Source organism: Vigna unguiculata, chromosome 5, assembly GCF_037176805.1.
Source record: "Vigna unguiculata cultivar grain cowpea cultivar isolate G323 ecotype 2 chromosome 5, ASM3717680v1, whole genome shotgun sequence".
In the NCBI taxonomy this organism is placed as follows: domain Eukaryota; kingdom Viridiplantae; phylum Streptophyta; class Magnoliopsida; order Fabales; family Fabaceae; genus Vigna; species Vigna unguiculata.
The window spans coordinates 54602085-54619481 of NC_140796.1; the positions used below are offsets into that span (position 1 = coordinate 54602085).

General features: G+C 33.3%; 3 protein-coding genes across 3 annotated transcripts; 1 reads left to right on the plus strand and 2 right to left on the minus strand.

Moving 5' to 3' along the window:
* The first annotated feature begins 1011 nt into the window (after positions 1-1011).
* LOC114183210 (trichohyalin) lies at positions 1012-4539 on the plus strand. The gene is made up of 7 exons (XM_028070142.2): positions 1012-1371; positions 1501-1616; positions 1708-1826; positions 1932-2094; positions 2314-2537; positions 2630-2954; positions 3177-4539. Exons 1-7 carry the CDS (start codon positions 1207-1209, stop codon positions 4306-4308), a joined length of 2244 nt encoding a protein of 747 aa, XP_027925943.2. The 5' UTR covers positions 1012-1206; the 3' UTR covers positions 4309-4539.
* A 585-nt stretch (positions 4540-5124) lies between these two features.
* On the minus strand, positions 5125-7760 carry LOC114184182 (root phototropism protein 3-like). The gene is made up of 2 exons (XM_028071453.2): positions 6757-7760; positions 5125-5825 (listed from the first exon to the last, which is right to left on the minus strand). Exons 1-2 carry the CDS (start codon positions 7456-7458, stop codon positions 5280-5282), a joined length of 1248 nt encoding a protein of 415 aa, XP_027927254.1. The 5' UTR covers positions 7459-7760; the 3' UTR covers positions 5125-5279.
* Positions 7761-9078: 1318 nt separating this feature from the next.
* LOC114185428 (ADP,ATP carrier protein 1, chloroplastic-like) lies at positions 9079-12447 on the minus strand. The gene is made up of 5 exons (XM_028073142.2): positions 11590-12447; positions 10731-10985; positions 10409-10552; positions 9981-10328; positions 9079-9657 (listed from the first exon to the last, which is right to left on the minus strand). The coding sequence occupies exons 1-5, from the start codon at positions 12346-12348 to the stop codon at positions 9313-9315; spliced, it is 1851 nt and encodes a 616-aa protein (XP_027928943.1). The 5' UTR covers positions 12349-12447; the 3' UTR covers positions 9079-9312.
* Positions 12448-17397: the final 4950 nt, after the last annotated feature.

A 17397-nucleotide genomic window follows, 5' to 3' on the forward strand; every position in this document is an offset into this window, starting at 1 on the left:
ATGAAAATTTCAAGACCAAGAAAAAACACACAATTCATAATTTGACACAACAATATATGCTTCTTAATTCAAACCACAAACCAAAAAACTGATATGGGAACCAACTTTACTCACCTTACCCCACTAATCATCAACAAAGGATAAAGTTAAATCCTATTCCCACCACACATGCCATACATAGTCAATAGCCATATTTGTACGTTAATAAAACATTACAATCTTGTTTCTTTTTCGGAGTGTACTTTGTTTGAAATAAAAAAGATACTTTTTGGTAGCTTTTTTCAACACAGTGCCCCCAATTTGCTCAAACCAAATTCATTTGTTAAAAAAATGCAAAAAAGAAAATGCCACAGTTCAAAATTAATTCTTACATGAAAAAAAAAATCATATCATCTGCATAAATATTTAACAAACTGTTATTTTAGGTAAATTATAAATGGTTAAATATGTTTTTAGTCTCTTAACTTTAAGTAAATCTTAGAATTAGTCCATTTCGAAACTTTGGACCAACTTCATTTCTCAAAATATGTGAATTTAGTCATTTTAATCAAATTTTATTAAGTTTATTTGACATTTCAAGCGCATTTCACCATAGTATTTGAGTTAATATTAAAGCAAAAATGTGTCAAATAGTATAAATAACTCAAATACAATCCTGAAATGTGTATGAAACATTAAATAAACTTAACAAAATTTGATTAAAAGAACTAAATCTATGTATTTTGAAAGATGAAAGATTAAATTTGTCTAAAATTTTAAAATAGATTAATTCTAATATTTACTAAAAGTTAAAGGACAAAAAACATATTTAACACAATTATAAATTGGAGTGAAAAAAATCTCTAGAATCGTACGAGAGCATGTAACAAAAAAACAATTTCAGGGGTATTTTAGTCTTAACAAAAAGTAGATAAGGTGAGTATTACATATCCTCGTTCTTTGTAACCGTTACCATGTTAGTAGTATAGAGAGGGAACCTCTGGCACCAAATTTATTACATGTATTGTAAAGTGATCCTAATCTTTAAATTGATTAGTTGAGTTTCAAACCTTTGAAAGTTAAATTCGATTCGACCGTTGGCTCTCTTAGTCTTACGTACATTACTCCAAAACATAACGAAACAAGAAACAAAACAGAACACGCTCCTCCACCCCCCTTCAAAAACTGTAACAGCAAACAAGAACTTCAAACCTCAACCCAACGGTAATGGCGGAAGCTGAGGATTTTGGGTTCGCCCCAGATGAAATGGTAGTGAATGAGAACCTTGGCTACCCCAAAGCCTTCGCAAAACTCTGCCGTGACCGGGGTTTCGGTGCCTACACCCATGGCCCTCCCTTTACCTTCATCCCTTATGCTTTGCAAGAACATGAGGTAAACAAAAAAAAAATCGATCTTTCTTTCTCTCTATCATGTATGTCTTAGCTTAAGTGGTGAAGAAAACATTTAAAGTGAGTTCTGAGTTTGAATTCAAGAATTTTGTGTTGTTGGTTGTTGTTTTAGGCTGAGAGAGCTGGGGATTTGGATGAGATGTTTCCGATTATTGATCCCAAAGCTAAGGCTACCAGCAAGTCTAAGATCTTTGTCAGTGTCTTGTGGAAGCAGCTCCGCCATCTTGGGTAGGTTTCAATTTGGAAGATTCTGAAAGTTTCAATTTTGATTTCTGATGCATTGCTTGTGTTGTGTTATTAACAATTTCGCAAATATCAGGAATGCTGGCTTTGACCCCGCTGTAATTCGAGTGGATGGTTATGGCAATGTGATCTATTATCATGCAGATTCTGCCTCTCCTCTGGCTTGGGATGTTGATCACTGGTTTCCTTGTTCAAGTAATTTTCATTTCTTTTTATACTCTGAGAATGTGTAGAAGTAGAATTCAATTAGGGTGTGTGTGTCACATGGTATGATTTTGCTCCTTTGGTATGGGAATGCAGGGGGAGGTTTGACTGTTCTTAGCAATCTAAGGATATTACAGCGGCAAGTATGTAAGAGGAAGAAAAACAAGCTGGAATTCTTGGTGCCATGGTGGGATTTCCAATTGGGGATCTCTGTGAACCAGTTCCTGTCTGTTTTTGCATCGTCAAACTCAGACTTCAGGCAGGTTTTTTTTTGGTTTATTCTTTATTTCTGTTAGTTCCTGAAATTTACACGACTTTTAATCTAAAACCTGAAGACAATGGGATTATGTGTCTTTATTTTTATATAATGTTTCATTTTATCTTTTTTATCTTTTTTATCCAAAGTGGGACTTTAACTCATACTTGGATTATCCTAACATGATGGAAGGGTAATGGTATTTGTATTTGCAAATGACAGGCACAGAGCCTTTTCATTTTTGTTCTATGAAGGAGAAAATCAAGAATTGAATGCTTCACAAATAGTGGATTCTCATTCTTTCCCACAACACTTTTTTGGGTTGAAAGATGAGATAGGCCTAGCTCCAGCTGCAATTGTAGAATCTCGAAGGGAACCTTGTGATGCATTAGCTTTGAGACAACTTGATTACAATAGGAAGCCAAGGCCAATGTCTCCTGCAATAGGTTGGTGGCAGTTGATGGTTATGGTTCAAAATTTGAATTGGTTAAATGATTTGTTTTATGTCTGACCATCCTCTGATTGAAACTATTTTCAGTAGCTGCAAGGAAAAGAAATGGCAATCTTCTGAAAGAAAATGAAGATCCAGATTTTGTGAAAAACCCCTACCAAGCAATTGTCATGGCTAGAGATTCCCTAAAGCAAAGAGAGGAAACTACAAAAATGCAGGCAGAAATACAGAAGCTGGATGATGAAGTGAATGAAATGAAGCTCAAAAATGAAGAAGAAAAGCTCACTATTCAAGACCTGGAATTGGCGCTCATAAAACGTAGGAGGAAGGCAGAAAAATGCAGACGGTTAGCTGAGGCTCAATCTTCTTACAGGATTATGCTTGAGAAGATGATTAGGGACACCATGCACCAGTAAGTCCCAATACCCGAGATTGAAATGGTGTTATAGAGTGTATTTTCTCTTCATTACAAAAAACTCTTTCGAGAAAAATAGTTGTTCCTTCAGATAAAATTACTTTTCTGATACATTAATTACTGATAGATTTTAGTTGAAAATTTTCTTGCATTTGACATATAATAAGTGTTTTTCTTTGGACTTCAACTACTGGTTTTTAATGATTGGTTTTGTTGCAGGAGTGTTATCTATAAGGAACAGGTAAGATTGAACCTGGCTGCAACTAATGCACTAATGGCTAGACTTGAAGCACAGAGGGCAATTTGTGATGCTGCAGAGAAAGATCTTCACAAGAAATACAAACAAAGGGATGACATAGAGAAGCAGATTAGACCTGAATGGGAGCAAGGAAGGAAAAGGTCAAGAATAGATTATACCACTTTAGAAGAGAGAGACACTAAACCTGCTCTTTACTTGCCTGGGCCCAGACCAAGAACACCTTCGCACAAGGAGCTCAGAATGTTTTTAGAGGAGGAACAAAAAACATCCGAAGTTGACTTCCCTGCAAACAAGGAACAAAAGCAGGAAGATAAGGAAGAGAAGATGCAAATGCCTGCTAAAATTGACACAGAAGAGAAGCTAGAGGAGCATACTACATCAAGTGTTGCATTGGATGAAGAAAACACAATTGAGCAAAGACTTGAGAAGCTTAAAATCAGCAAAGGAAAGAGGAGTTGTAGCTTTTCATTCACAGGTCTTCATGAGACAGAAATCGAGGAAGATGAAGAAACCAGAAAGCAACGTGGAAAAGGGAATGTGGAGAAGTGGCTTCAAATGCTTTTAGAAAATAGTCAGCAACCAGGAACTGATCCAGAAGAAACAAATGCAAATGCAAATGCTTCTTGTAGAACTGAAGAAAAAATAATCCAACAACTGAATGAGAAGTTCCCACAAAAGGAGTTGAGGATCTCAAAAGTTTCAGATTCTGATTTTAAAGAGAAGCAGCTACAGCTTCTTGAAGACAAGAATGGATTAACAGATCAAGAAGATAGAATGGAAAGTGAATCTAGAAGTGTTATACCGACAGGACATAAAAATTACTCTGAAGAAGCTTGCATAGGTGAAGGAAATTGCACTCCTAATGTTGAAGGGATGGAGAAAATGGAAGAACATAAAAAGGAAAAAAAACTTCCTAGATCAGAGAGTGCCAGGACCTTGAGGAGAATTCCATCATCTCCTTCATTGCTCTTTGGTATCAGAAAAGGTGTGGACTACATTCGGAAGAAGCCAACAGCAAGTGATGATTTGGCAGCATCAAACAGTTTCTTGAGGTCATCCATCAAAACAATCAAGAAAGCTGTGAATCTATGAATAGAGATACATTTGATTGAGGCTATGCATAATGCATTTGTATTTGTAACCTTTGTTTCTTCACGATTTTACAATTTGAGTTGTGTTTAGCTGAATAAAGTTAGTGAAATCTATAATCCAAAAAAAGAGAGAGAAAATTAGTGTGTGAAATGTAACCATTATTTGATTTGTGTACAAGATTTTGAAGTTGTCAAATATTTGATAAGTGATAACAGCTTGTTTTTGCTGCTAGCAATTTAAGTTTCTGTTTCTTGTACTTTTTCTGCTTTGCAAAAACTGAATGAATTCCCGTTAATGCCACATTTACTTTATTTACTAGAATTAGTGAATTACAAACAGAAATGATCTGGTGTTTTGTCTGGGAATCGGATTCAGATGCTACAGACAAACGTTCACAAGTTCAAAAGCATCAAACAGAGAAGGAAATTTTTTTGTCATTTACATGTCTGCTTATTTTATTTTATTTTTAATATGTTTAACTTCTTCGATATAATTAACATTTTATTTACTAAACTCGTTAAATTAACTGGTTTTCAAAACGTGAATTACATTACAATTTTACTTTTAAAAATATTAATACTCAAGAATCTCAAACAAATACTAACATTTTATTTAAAATTTTCTTAATTATATTATATAAATTTTAATAATAGGAGGAGGAAGCTGTCAAATAACATTCATTAATTTTAACTGTCAAATAACATTAACAGTGTATGTTATATGTTAAAAGTTAGGAAACATTCAGAACATTTCTGGTCTTGGTCGTGCGTTCTTATCTTTTATTTATGCAGTCACAGTCATTATTACATAAAGAACTTTGGTATATGCACATCGAATTGAATTTTATTCCAAATACCAGAGTTATATCTCGCATTATTTCTCAGGTCTAACACAAAAAAAACGAACTTGTATACTATAACAAATTAACAGAGACTATATGAATCATATATTTTTGTTCAAAAACCAATGTTTCAGGACATAGATTTCCTCCACTTCTGGGGAATCTTACTTTTGACCAAACTGGTTTTCATGTCCATTGGCGTTTGCCTTCCAAACCCAGTTTCTCTTTCAGCTTCCTCCTCCTCTTGTTCTATTCTCTCCACCCCTCCCACATTTCTACCAAATGTAGGCATTCCAAGCATCTTCCATTTGAACAAGCCCTTCTTCTTCACAACCAACCTCTCCATCTGCACTTTCATGGCATTCAGCTGGTTTTGCAGCCTGCAAACATCTTCCTTCAGCTTCCTTATCTCCACTTGCTGAGCATTCATTTCTCGCTTTGAAAGGCACCTTCCAGGTGGGTCAAGGCCTCCATTTGGACTCCTCAAGCTGAAGGAGCCACTCCAATCTACTTGGCGGTTGAGTTTGGCTTGTTCAGAGAACAGCACCTGAATCACTGCTCTCACAGGCAACCTTTCATTTTGAGCTGCATGAAGTGAGGCCTCTGGTGTCAGTTTTCTGCTATCAACCACTCTGCACAGACCCTTCCTTTCTTGCTTTGACACACCTGGATGTGCCTACAACACATAACCAGAGTTCGGAGTTTCAAAATCACACACTCACCACAAATAGTGCAAGAAACAATAACTACTAACATGCATGTCATGTATGTTAGGATTGAGCGCTTACCACTAAGTCAAAAGCTATAGCTAGTAGTCAGAGTACAATCTTGTCCCCATCCAGTACTGTCTAAAGTGGCCAAAAGGGTATATGGATCTTTTTAATGGTGAAGTGAAGTTCTAATCTCACAAATAGGAAAAGTTTGTATTATTCAAATAGCATGTAGGAAGACTAACTACTAGTTTATAGTTCTACTTGTACGTGACGTGTTACCTAAATTTAAGAGACTAGTGCACCTTATGGCAAGTAAAAAATACACAGAGCAACCAGAAGGAAATGCCAAGCTTTAACATCTAAACTAGAAAGAGTTTCCTGTTCTCAAGAGAGCATTAGTTGCGTTCCATTTCAGTAAAGTATTTACGTAAACTATTATATGTATATATTAGGACAAGAGAAAAGCCAAATATTAAAAACAATTTGTCACAGTTATGATATAGTGGCCCCACATGACAGACATTTATGTTATTTCAGTTTCACTTCACATATTTCCACTAAAAAAGGAATCTCATGCCAGTGACAACAGAAGAAGCATTTTCCAGTATATTCAGAATGAACCTTGTCATCAATACGTAAACTAAGAGGCATGAATAACAAAAAAGAAAAATCACCTCTAATGAATCAAAGAAGCAACAAAACTCATAGACTATTCCATAGGTGTTTTTCTGTTGTTTTCCAATTCGAATTGGAGTTTCACCTTGACATTTTATATTGATGTCAAATCCAAGGTTTTATTACAGGAAAGACTGAGGTGAAACTCCAATTCTAACAAAGGAACATTGGCAGAAGCACATGGAACTGCATCTTTGAAAGTAAAATGAGAAGACATACTTTAAGGTAAGTGTCAATGGCTCGGTACAAGCCATCATCCGTGGCTCTGGCATGGCTTGGAAGAACTCCAGCAAGTGCATGGAACTCAGACAAGGACAAATTAGCATCCACAGCAGCCTCAGCGAGGTAGCAATCAACCAACTTGGCAACCTTAACCAAAGCAGCACCATCACGGTCCATACTCATAAACCTCTTAACCAACCTCAGGACAAGCTCAACATCCAAGAGAGTTCCACACGTGTGGCTGAAGGAGGGTATCATGAGCTCTTTCAGAGAAGCTTGATCTAGCTGCGAGGAAATGCGGTTCTCAATCTCAGCTCTGTAAGTGGCATCAACCCGAACCATGTTGGCGGTTCTGAGAAGACGAAGGAGGAAGTTGCATGGGACAGAATCCTTCTCAGGAGGCAGAACATTCACCAAGGTCTCCACAAAGAATCTTTTCTTCATCCATGAATTCGTGACGCTTTCGGGGGATTGAAAATGAGTGGTGACACCATTCTCAGAAGAGGCAGAGAGATCAGGGAGCCAAATAGAAGCATAATGAGTGATGATGGAACCAATCAAGTCTGCACGAATACCCTTCTGTTTGATGCTTGAAAGGGTCTTCACAAAGTAATCCATGTCAACGATGCATGCATCATCGAACCAACATTCCCAGGATCCAACAGTTGCCTCTGATTCTTCACAACACTGTTTCTTCATTTGCACTACTCACACAACACTGCAGCTTTGCAACTCTATGCCACCCAGTGTCTTGCTTATAACACACAACAACAAAAGTAATTACAACACAGCACCAAACTTGAAAACGACTAGTTTTGTTTTCTCTGTTTCTTGTGTTTTGCGTGTGGGATTCGGACTTGTTCCATTTACATGGGCAAAGGAATGACATAAAAAACAAAAATTTGGAGCATATGGCTACTTTATAAGGCCACATTTACATCATAGTATATGTAAGAAAGCGTGCGTTGGGATTGTGCATTGCAGTTGGCAATTGGCACAGAGTGATGGAAAGTGATGAAAATGGAAGCCTGAGAAGGGCCTATGTAAAATTCCAAACTTTGTTTTTGCATTCCATGCTCGTGAACCCCCTAGCTTTTTGTTGTTTTCGAAGCAGACATGTGTACCTCTGATTATCTTGGACCATTTTCGATTTTATTGTACTATTTCAAAATAATTCACATTGGATTCAAAATGTACTTTGTTATGCTTTTCCGGCATCACAATCGTATTAAAGTAAAAAGGTTGTTTTACATTATTTAGCGATAATTTGACAATTTGTATAAGGTAAAATAATCTTAAAAAAATTAACTTTGATATTTAAAAAAAAAGATAAAGTAAATATTTATGAAGAATAGTGTCAAATAGTAGTAGAAAAGAGAAGGGTATCAAAATCCCAGTATCCTATTTTAAAATGAACATTTTCTTCTTCTTTCTCCTCTTAAAGAGTGCAGTAATGATGAGGGTAAAAGTGTAGTTGAAAACAGAAGCGGCAGTAACAGCAACTATAGAAGTGGCATAGTGCACTGAGAAGGGTATTTTAATCCTTTTGCTACTAGTATGAGGTGCAGTTGGTAATCATGGGTGCAGAAAGAAGAAAGTCCACTGGTTTTGGAAGTTGGGCCTCAATAAACCAGGCCCATATCAGGGTGATTCTTTCTACACTGCACAAATCTCTTCACCACCTTTCATTTATTCTGAAATAGATATGGATTCCTTTTTATATTTCGAAAAGATCATTCCAAAATTAATAAAATCCATGCTAAAATTTAGTCCTCAGCTTGAAATGAAGCACTATAGGACCCAACAAAATCTAAGGAGAAAAATATTAACAATACTTTCCTATTCTCATAAGTTTATTGAAAATCACAAATTTTAGTAAGTTTTATTTCTCATTCTTGATTTTGTAAATTTCAATAAATTTAAAAACCAATAAAAAAAATGAGCCAGGAAAAGTGTGGTAGAGAATTTGTTGTTAGGATTAGCCAAAATCTAAAGATAATACAATGCTTCCATTCCCTCAATTCAAAATATCTTACTTAATAAACTTTATTTGTGTGTTTTTCTACTGTGTCTCCTTAATACACTAATTATCAATAATTTTGACGTTTTATAATATATTAAAAAAATATTTAAAATACCAACACAATGTACTTTTAATACTTAACAGAGGACAGCACCAAAAAAATCAGTAGAGAATCTAAACTCGTGCAGGAACGTAATTTGGCATAGATTGTAACCATGAACTCATATTCGAAACAAAGTTTACAAATGTGTTCATTCTTTCATTTCTTTTTATTTTTTTTAATGTACTACCAAATAGGAAACTAGAAAATCATTTCTTTTATTTTTTTCATTGAAGGAAGAAAATCATTTATCTATGGGACAAAAGTAACAATTAAGGAAACTAGAAAAAAGAAAGTGAGAATCAAACTCATTAGACAATGACCTACACCTAATAGTTTGAGCTAACACATCTCTTGAGCTGACTCCTCCTTCTTCCTTGCAATTCAATGAAGTTTGAGCTTTAAATGTTGTGAGGAGTTGAGTTCAAGTTCAATTCAATGTACTTGAGTCACCACCAGTTGTTGGATTCAATAGTGGAACACTTGCAAGAGAACCATTTCCATCTTCATCCTTGGCCACCACTGGTATCTTAACAGCAGCTGCTCTCTCCATCTCTTTCTCAAGCTCTTCTTCTCTACGCAAAGTAGAAAACTGGGAATCAAGAGACTTCGCCGCTGATAACCAGGCAAGAACAATCACCAGAAGCACCCCTCCCAGATATGGAGTTGAATTAGCCAGTGAACCAAAACTTAAGATCATGAACTGCTGAATTAGAGCTCCACCAGATTTTCCCAATGGGTTGCACACTACATCAATGGCTGCCTTCCCTTTCACCTACAAGCAAAGAAATTTAGTACAAGTCAAATTACAAGTGAGCTGCAGCATTTTCTTGAGAAAAGTTCATCAATGATCATAAAAACCATAAAGAGATTATCATATTCAAATTTGACTTGAACAAACTTCACCATATGTATATATGATTGAAGAATGATCAAGTTTGCACAAATATGATTATAGCAGATAAGGATATGATTTAACTAAAGAGTAAAGACCATTAACTTAAACAAATCTTGATTTAACTCTAAAAAATGTGTGTATATGTGGAACTTGCATGAAGATTTTGCAGAAAAATGATTGTTGCTGATAAAAATCCAAACCTTGGTATCCTCATCCAAGGGTATGTAGGCCATTTCTTTGCAGGGATCGAATAAACTGTACTTAGCACTTTTGCTGAATATGTTCTGCAATGCACCCACGTATACAGCAGCTAGCAGTGGAGTCATGCCAAAATTTGCAATAACAGGAGCAATTGGGCCGCCAAATAATATTAGAGAGAAGAAACCAACTCCTGTTAAAAGCAGAACAGTGGGGGTGATCTTGGCAGCAACTCCCCATCCATATTTGTCAAATATAAATTGGCTTAAAAGCATCATTGTGAATGTAGCAATTCCAGTTGCAGTTGAAAAGTCTCCCATGAAAGATGAGTACTCATTGGGGCTAGGAAACTGCACAACTTGCAGAGTTTGAGAAAGAGCAGAGTGCAATGTGCAGCAGTAAAACCAAAGGCAACAAAGGTTTACATTACCTGAGCTTTGAGCTTTGATTTCCATGTAACCTCAACAAGATTAATGCTAATTCCGTATGCAACCACTAAAGTGGCAAGATCCCTTATGTATTTTGAAGACACCAAAAATTTTATGCTCTCCATTGTTCCCATTTTGGGCTTCTCCTGGAAGAACAACCAATAACAAGGTAAAGTGTTGGTTATTCCAAATATTAGTAAAGAAATGGAACAGGGTTCATATTTTCCAACACATTTGAAATAATGGGGATAGCACCAAATAACTTGGATAATTTCACAGTCCTAGAAATGAATCAATCATACCACAGTCATCTTAAAAAACTACCTTCTTCTTCTTGCTACGTGTGGGAAGTGGAACATAGTTATTCACCCACCAATATATGACACAGATTGCGAGTCCCATGCCCACAACTATGCTCATCATTCCTTTTAGAGACACGGCCCAACCATCAACTCCAGGACCTAAATTCTTCCTAAGATTAGAAAAGTATTTCACTGTTCGACCAGAGAACACAAGGGCTACATTGGCACCAAGTCCAAATAAAGGATAGAATCGTTTTGCTTCATCAACAGTTGTTATCTACACAAAACAAAATGAATTTTAAAATAAGCATTAGCATTATACTTAACAAAGCAGCAGCAGAACCACACAACATCATATTCATCTTTATACCTTTTATTCATTGTACTAATTTGCATGAGGTAATTCAAAATGGAAAACATGTTTAAAACAAAACATTAGAGGATTCAACACCTTCTCCTGTCATCACATGATTAGCATCTTATCCAGATAAGATAAGATTTATAATCATATTATCACAAATGAAACAAAACTTAACAATAGATAAGATAAGATTTACACGCATATTATCACAAATGAAACAAAATTTAACAAAACATGCATGTGACTCATCAAAAGCAGAGCGGCTAAGCGATAGAGAAAGAGGCAGAATACAAATGAATATGACCAAAATGAATAGATGAAAAGTAAAAAACAAAAAAAAAAACAAATAATCTAACAAATAATAGCCAATCATGATGATGATATCAAGAAGCATGTTAAGGACACCATAATTAAAAATGATAAGATGACAATGACAACCACACATGCTATAACAAAAATCAAGCCACAAACCAAAATCATTTTTAACAAAGCAGGCTCAAAGTTCAAACAATAAAACAACCTGATTGGCAAATCCCCAAAACAGCACCGAAATTACAACACTCCCCCACAATTCAGCCATGACATAGAACAAACAAAAGCTCCAAATCCTCATAATTGCAAGAGGACCAAGAAACCGAGGGCCAAGGATGTTAAGAAGCTTATCCGCAAACGCCTCCGGGTGGATATAATTGCTGAGAGGGTACAGAACAAAACCAAACGCCCCAAAGAAGGCAATGAAGGGAAGGATTACAGAGTAAAAGAGAGCTTGTTTGGACAACACATTAGCCAACTTAGTGTATAACAACATGAAGCCAATGGCCATGGGAAGGTTCACCCAAGTTTTGAGAAACGGTATAATTTCAGCACTGCTTCCTTTGGCCGTCACGACCAACACATCCTTTGTGTCTCTCAAGATGGTGTAGTTGAAGAGGATACAGAAGAACATCATCCCCAAAGGCACAATCTTCTTCAAGGTGGCAACATCAACACCGAAAAACTTGGGTTTCTCAGATTCTGTTTCCCCAAAGGAGGCCGCAGCTGCTGCAGCCTCAGCCCTGCACAAGAACAAATTTTTATTTTTGTCCCTTTGGGCAAAGACATTGGGTTTTGGCGAGTGTTTTTGGAACCCATTGAAGGAAGCAGAAGAGGCAGCAAGGATTTTTGGCTTTGGTGAGGAAAGCCTGAGTCTTAAACCTTGGGAGGGGTGTAAAAGTGAAACCTTGTTAATGGGGTTTGTGGGGAGAGAGAGAAGGCCTCTGGTTTGAAGAACAACGTCCATGACTCTCTCTCTCTCTCACTCAGTTCCCTTGGTGAGTTGAAGAAAGAACCAGAGAGAGGGATAAAGAGAGAGATAAGGTGGCTGCTGTGGAGAGTAGAGAACAAGAAGTTTGTATATATACTTGGAGGAACGAAAGGGCCGCAGATACTAATAAAATATCTTTTCGCGATTGTCTGATGAAGACAACAATAGTAAAATACAACCTTAGATTTTTGTGTGCAAATGGAAAAAAGAACAATGAATTGGTTAAATTTAGTGAGTGTGGTAACAAACTGTGATCACTGTGGAGAGAAAATTGCATGAGGAAAGGTCGAGAGAAGGGAACAAAAAGGAGTATTCATAGGATCTTCCTTTCCCTTGTGGAAAGGAAATGGTACCAAATGAATCAAAACTTAGCCTAATCTCTTTTTTTTTTTTACTTTTTCAATTTAAAAATCACAGTATAGTTCTATTAATAGAGATAGAGAAAACATTATTTGCAATTATTTAAATGTATACCATCTGAAGCTTTTGGACTTGGATGGTGAACTGGTTCATGAATCAACGTGGAGTATTCACAGAATTTTGTTAATAATATGCCATTAGATGTTTTTGTTTGTTTTATACATTTTAATTAAAAAAAAACTTAACAAAAAAAATAATTATTTTATGTGAGTGTATACAACTTTTACATTTTCATCTAATCATTAATTAATTATTAATGAAGTTCTTACGCGTATCATAAATGACATGTTCAGCACTTAATATTGAATACTCATAATATTCTTAAGACACGTTATATCTAATTTGAAAAATATTTTTTTACTTTTTAAATTATTTTTATATAAATTTAACAGAATGATAATAATCACAAATCTAATCATTTTCTAAAAAAACTCATAACCTTACAAATTTATTATATAATTTTTTATTATAATCATCGTTCTTTGAATATTTAATAAATAAATTATATTTAGTTTTTGTTAATTTACATTTTCAAACTAATATATATGTATATACGTACTTTATTCCATATCTTATATTTTTTAAAATTAATCATATCTTTATATTTATATTCATATCGTATCCGAACAACATATGATCATACAACAAAGAAACTAGATAAATATTTTCGTATGACAGTGCAGAAAAATTAAAATATAAAAAGAAAATATCTAATGATGAAAAAAAAAATGATAACTAATGAAAATATTGATATAATTTTATTTCATAAAATAAAAAAGTTATAAATTACAATTACAACATGTGACCACGATTAATTAAGATGACACAATAAAAAAAATAAACGACAAAAAACTTAATTAAAAAGTATACTATTTTTAATACCTAATAATAGATCATAAAATATTAAAAATGATGTGATTAGTATATTGTTCCCAAGAAAAATAAAAAAATAGTTTAATTAAGTTATGAATTTTTCATAAATTTAAATATTTTTAATTAAGTTTCAATTAAAAATATTTATTTTATTGAATTTTCAAAAATTTTATACTTTTTAATTAAGTTTAACATTAATTAGAATAACACTATCATTTAATTTATAGTCCCATACATAATATCATGAACTTAAAAAATAAAACAAAATAGAGTTTTGAAATTCTGAATACTTATGATAACAAGAACTTAATCCTAATAAATAACAATATTTTAATCGAAAAATGTAAAACAAATATATATATATATATATATATATATGAAAATAACAGTAATAACTTAAAAATATTATAATTTATAATTTGAGTTAAATTTTAATTGAACTTAATTAAAAAATTTTAATAAAAATTTTCAATAAAAATTTTCCATCTCTTATCATTTTAACAATGAATTTAAAAAATATAGTTTAATTAAAAAATATGAAGTTAGGTAGTATTTATTAAAAAATTATTTAATTGTTCTTACATAACCGATTACATAATCGAAAATATCATGTAAAGATGTTCATCCATACTTTTTAACCTTGAAGTTGAACTTTTATAGATCTTGGTGTCACTTTGAACCAAAAGGAAGTGTTTTTACAAAAACATGCTTAAATCAGGTATTCGTCAATGAAAGTAATCAATGATGTAATAGTAGATATAATTAATTTACTTCATATACTTTGTTATTTATACTATGTTCATGGACTTTTACATGATGATGGACCTTGTAGATAATTATCTTATTATTTTGCTTAATGTTCAACTAATATGTTATAGGGTGTGTTTGGATTGCGGTTAGAAAAATTAAGTTTAGTTAAATAAAACTAAAAAGTTTATTAAACGAAAAAACTTAATGATTTTATTTTCAAAGTAACTCACATTCGAAACTTAGTAAAACAGAACAAAAGTTTGTCAAACATCATCTATGACTTTCAATATAAAGTAAATTTGAGAGATTTAAACTTCCAAACTGAAAATCAAACACACACTTAATTATTATCTTAATTTAATTTAATCACAGTGTATCACTATTGTTATATTTAGGCCGAGATAAAATAATATTGTCTAAATAGTAAACTATTTAAGCAAAATTTGCCTAAATTTAAACCATAATTTTAAAGTTTGGTAGGATAATTAAAATACTTTATAAGGTATTGATAGAAGTTTGAGAGTGATGGATAATTGTTGATCGGAAGTAAACGTGGAATTGAGTCACAACCTTATTATTATATTTTGTTCGTAAAGGTACCTTTTTATGGGAAAAGAAACCGTTCATAGCACATTACTATATTTTAAGGAAAGATACACATGGAAGCTTCCAAGTAAATATCATAAAGATCACGATTATTCTTGACATAAAATATTAAGACGAGTAATTATATAAAAAAAAGTTGAGGTTCAAATATTATTTTACCATTTAACTTTATATGTATCTCACCTTTTATAAATATTTATATTAAAGAACATATTAATTTATTACATAACTTGAGTCCTCCTAACTACTATCATAAATACACGAATTAAAAATAATTAATAAATATTAAATTTTAGAGAAAAAAATGAATTATATCTTCAATAATTATTAATACAATTTTATTTTCTTTAAAGACAAATATATTCATAAAGTATTATTATTAGATGAAAGATAATTTATTTTATGCATAAAAAATTAAAAAATAATCAAATAATTTTAATATTGTTGTATATTTTTTTAAGTGTTTCTCTTTTATTTTAATTATATTTTTTCCATATTATATATATCGTGCATGGTAAATTCGAAAATTTCAGTAAGAAAAAGTGAAAAAGCTTATTCTTTTTAAACAAAAATATTCAATAAAAGAACATTCCAACCATATCAGAAGGTTGTAAAACATGTCAGAAATATCTTTTTCCTATAGTTTAGGTTTTTCAAGTAAGCATAGGCAATTAAATAAACACATATGTAATAATTCTTTTTGTACACGATATGAATTTGAATATAATTTTGTTTTATTATTATTTCTAAGCATGGGTAGTCACGCCTTGTTGCAGCTTTATAATTTAATAATAGCTTATAGTTTATCCGCTATTCTTTCTCAGTCTGTAATTCATTCTTAAACTTTTAATTTAACTATAATTTTAATTAATTAAAAAAATCATAATCCACACTTAGAAGCAGGCTAAAATTGGATTAAGGTATATAATAAACATAAGATAATAATGAAAAAAATTATAGTTTTCCAACCAAGTGTTAATAAGTTACAAGTATTTAACGCGATCTATCACTATGATCCTGAAAAGTTTGGGATATTAAACAACAACAAAATTTGTGATATTGGTTTAAATATTTTAGCCTAACTTTGTATTAACCTTCGTTAATTTCTAAATAAATGTGTTTTAACGAATACTTAATTCGTTAAACCTGTTAGGAATCCAAGTGTGAGTCTAAGTCCCACATTGACCAGAAATGAGAAAGTAGAGCACCATATAAGGATCAAGGCCCATAAACCCATTGCCTTAAGGTTTTGGGTTGAGAGTGGTGTCAGTATCTTATATGGTTGGGCTCAGGTCTCATTGGTGTTGTGTCTCCCCAGTGATACCCCTCCTTAAAATCCTAACAAGTGGTATCAGAGTCGATGGTTAATATCAGCTCAGACGAGTGCTCCTGGCAAGGGTTCCAGGTAAGCGTGTCCCGTTTCCGCTGGAGGGGGGACTCAGGTCTCATTGGTGTTGTGTCTCCCCAGTGATACCCCCTCCTTAAAATCCTAACAAAACCTCTAATGATTCATATTCATAACAAAGTTTCTCCAGAGTGCGTGTGTGTGTGATACTTTTGTTGTAGATTGGGTCATTATTAGTTGGGCCTTAGCCTTTGTAGAATTTGGGCCAGTGTTAGTTGGACGTTAGTCTTACTCTGTAGATTTTGGGCCAGTGTTGGTTGGACCTTAACCTTATGACATATACCATACTGTTTCTTTCTGCACCTCCCTTTTTGCTTTCAACACTTCGATAAAACTCATAAATATCAAATTATACTTCATTAACATTATAATAAAAAGATAAAAGTTATCCCAACATTTCAGATTAAAAATTTTATACTTTATTACACTAAAAATGAAATATGTCACTTTTCTTATGATGAATTGACTATTTATAGAAAAACAAGATATGGACTTTGAGAAAATAAAATGTTGGTGTCATGGAAAAGATGCATAGGGTTATGATTGCTGATTTTCCATGACATAGCATGAAAGAAAAGCTAAGGGAAAGGGGGAAAATATAGACATTGAGACAAAGACATGAGCCATTTTTTTGGCTTAAAAAAGCTATATTCAATTGGCTTTAGAGATGGAGATTGAACTCCATGTCTAATTAGGGTAGACAAAGAAACAATAAAAATAATTATGGGTTCACCAAACTTAGGTGAAAGATCAAACTTGGTGGAAGAGGAAGTTGAAAGATTCTTTGCATAGAAGTTCCAACAACAACAAGCTTCACCCTTGGTATCTTCGTAATGGATATAGAGATATTGATTGCACCGTTTATAGAAGATAAAGTTTGGTAACTAATTTGAAACTATGACAGAAACAAAACCCAGTATGAGAAGTTTAACTTCAAGTGTTTGTGACACATTTTTGGAAATTCAGGAATT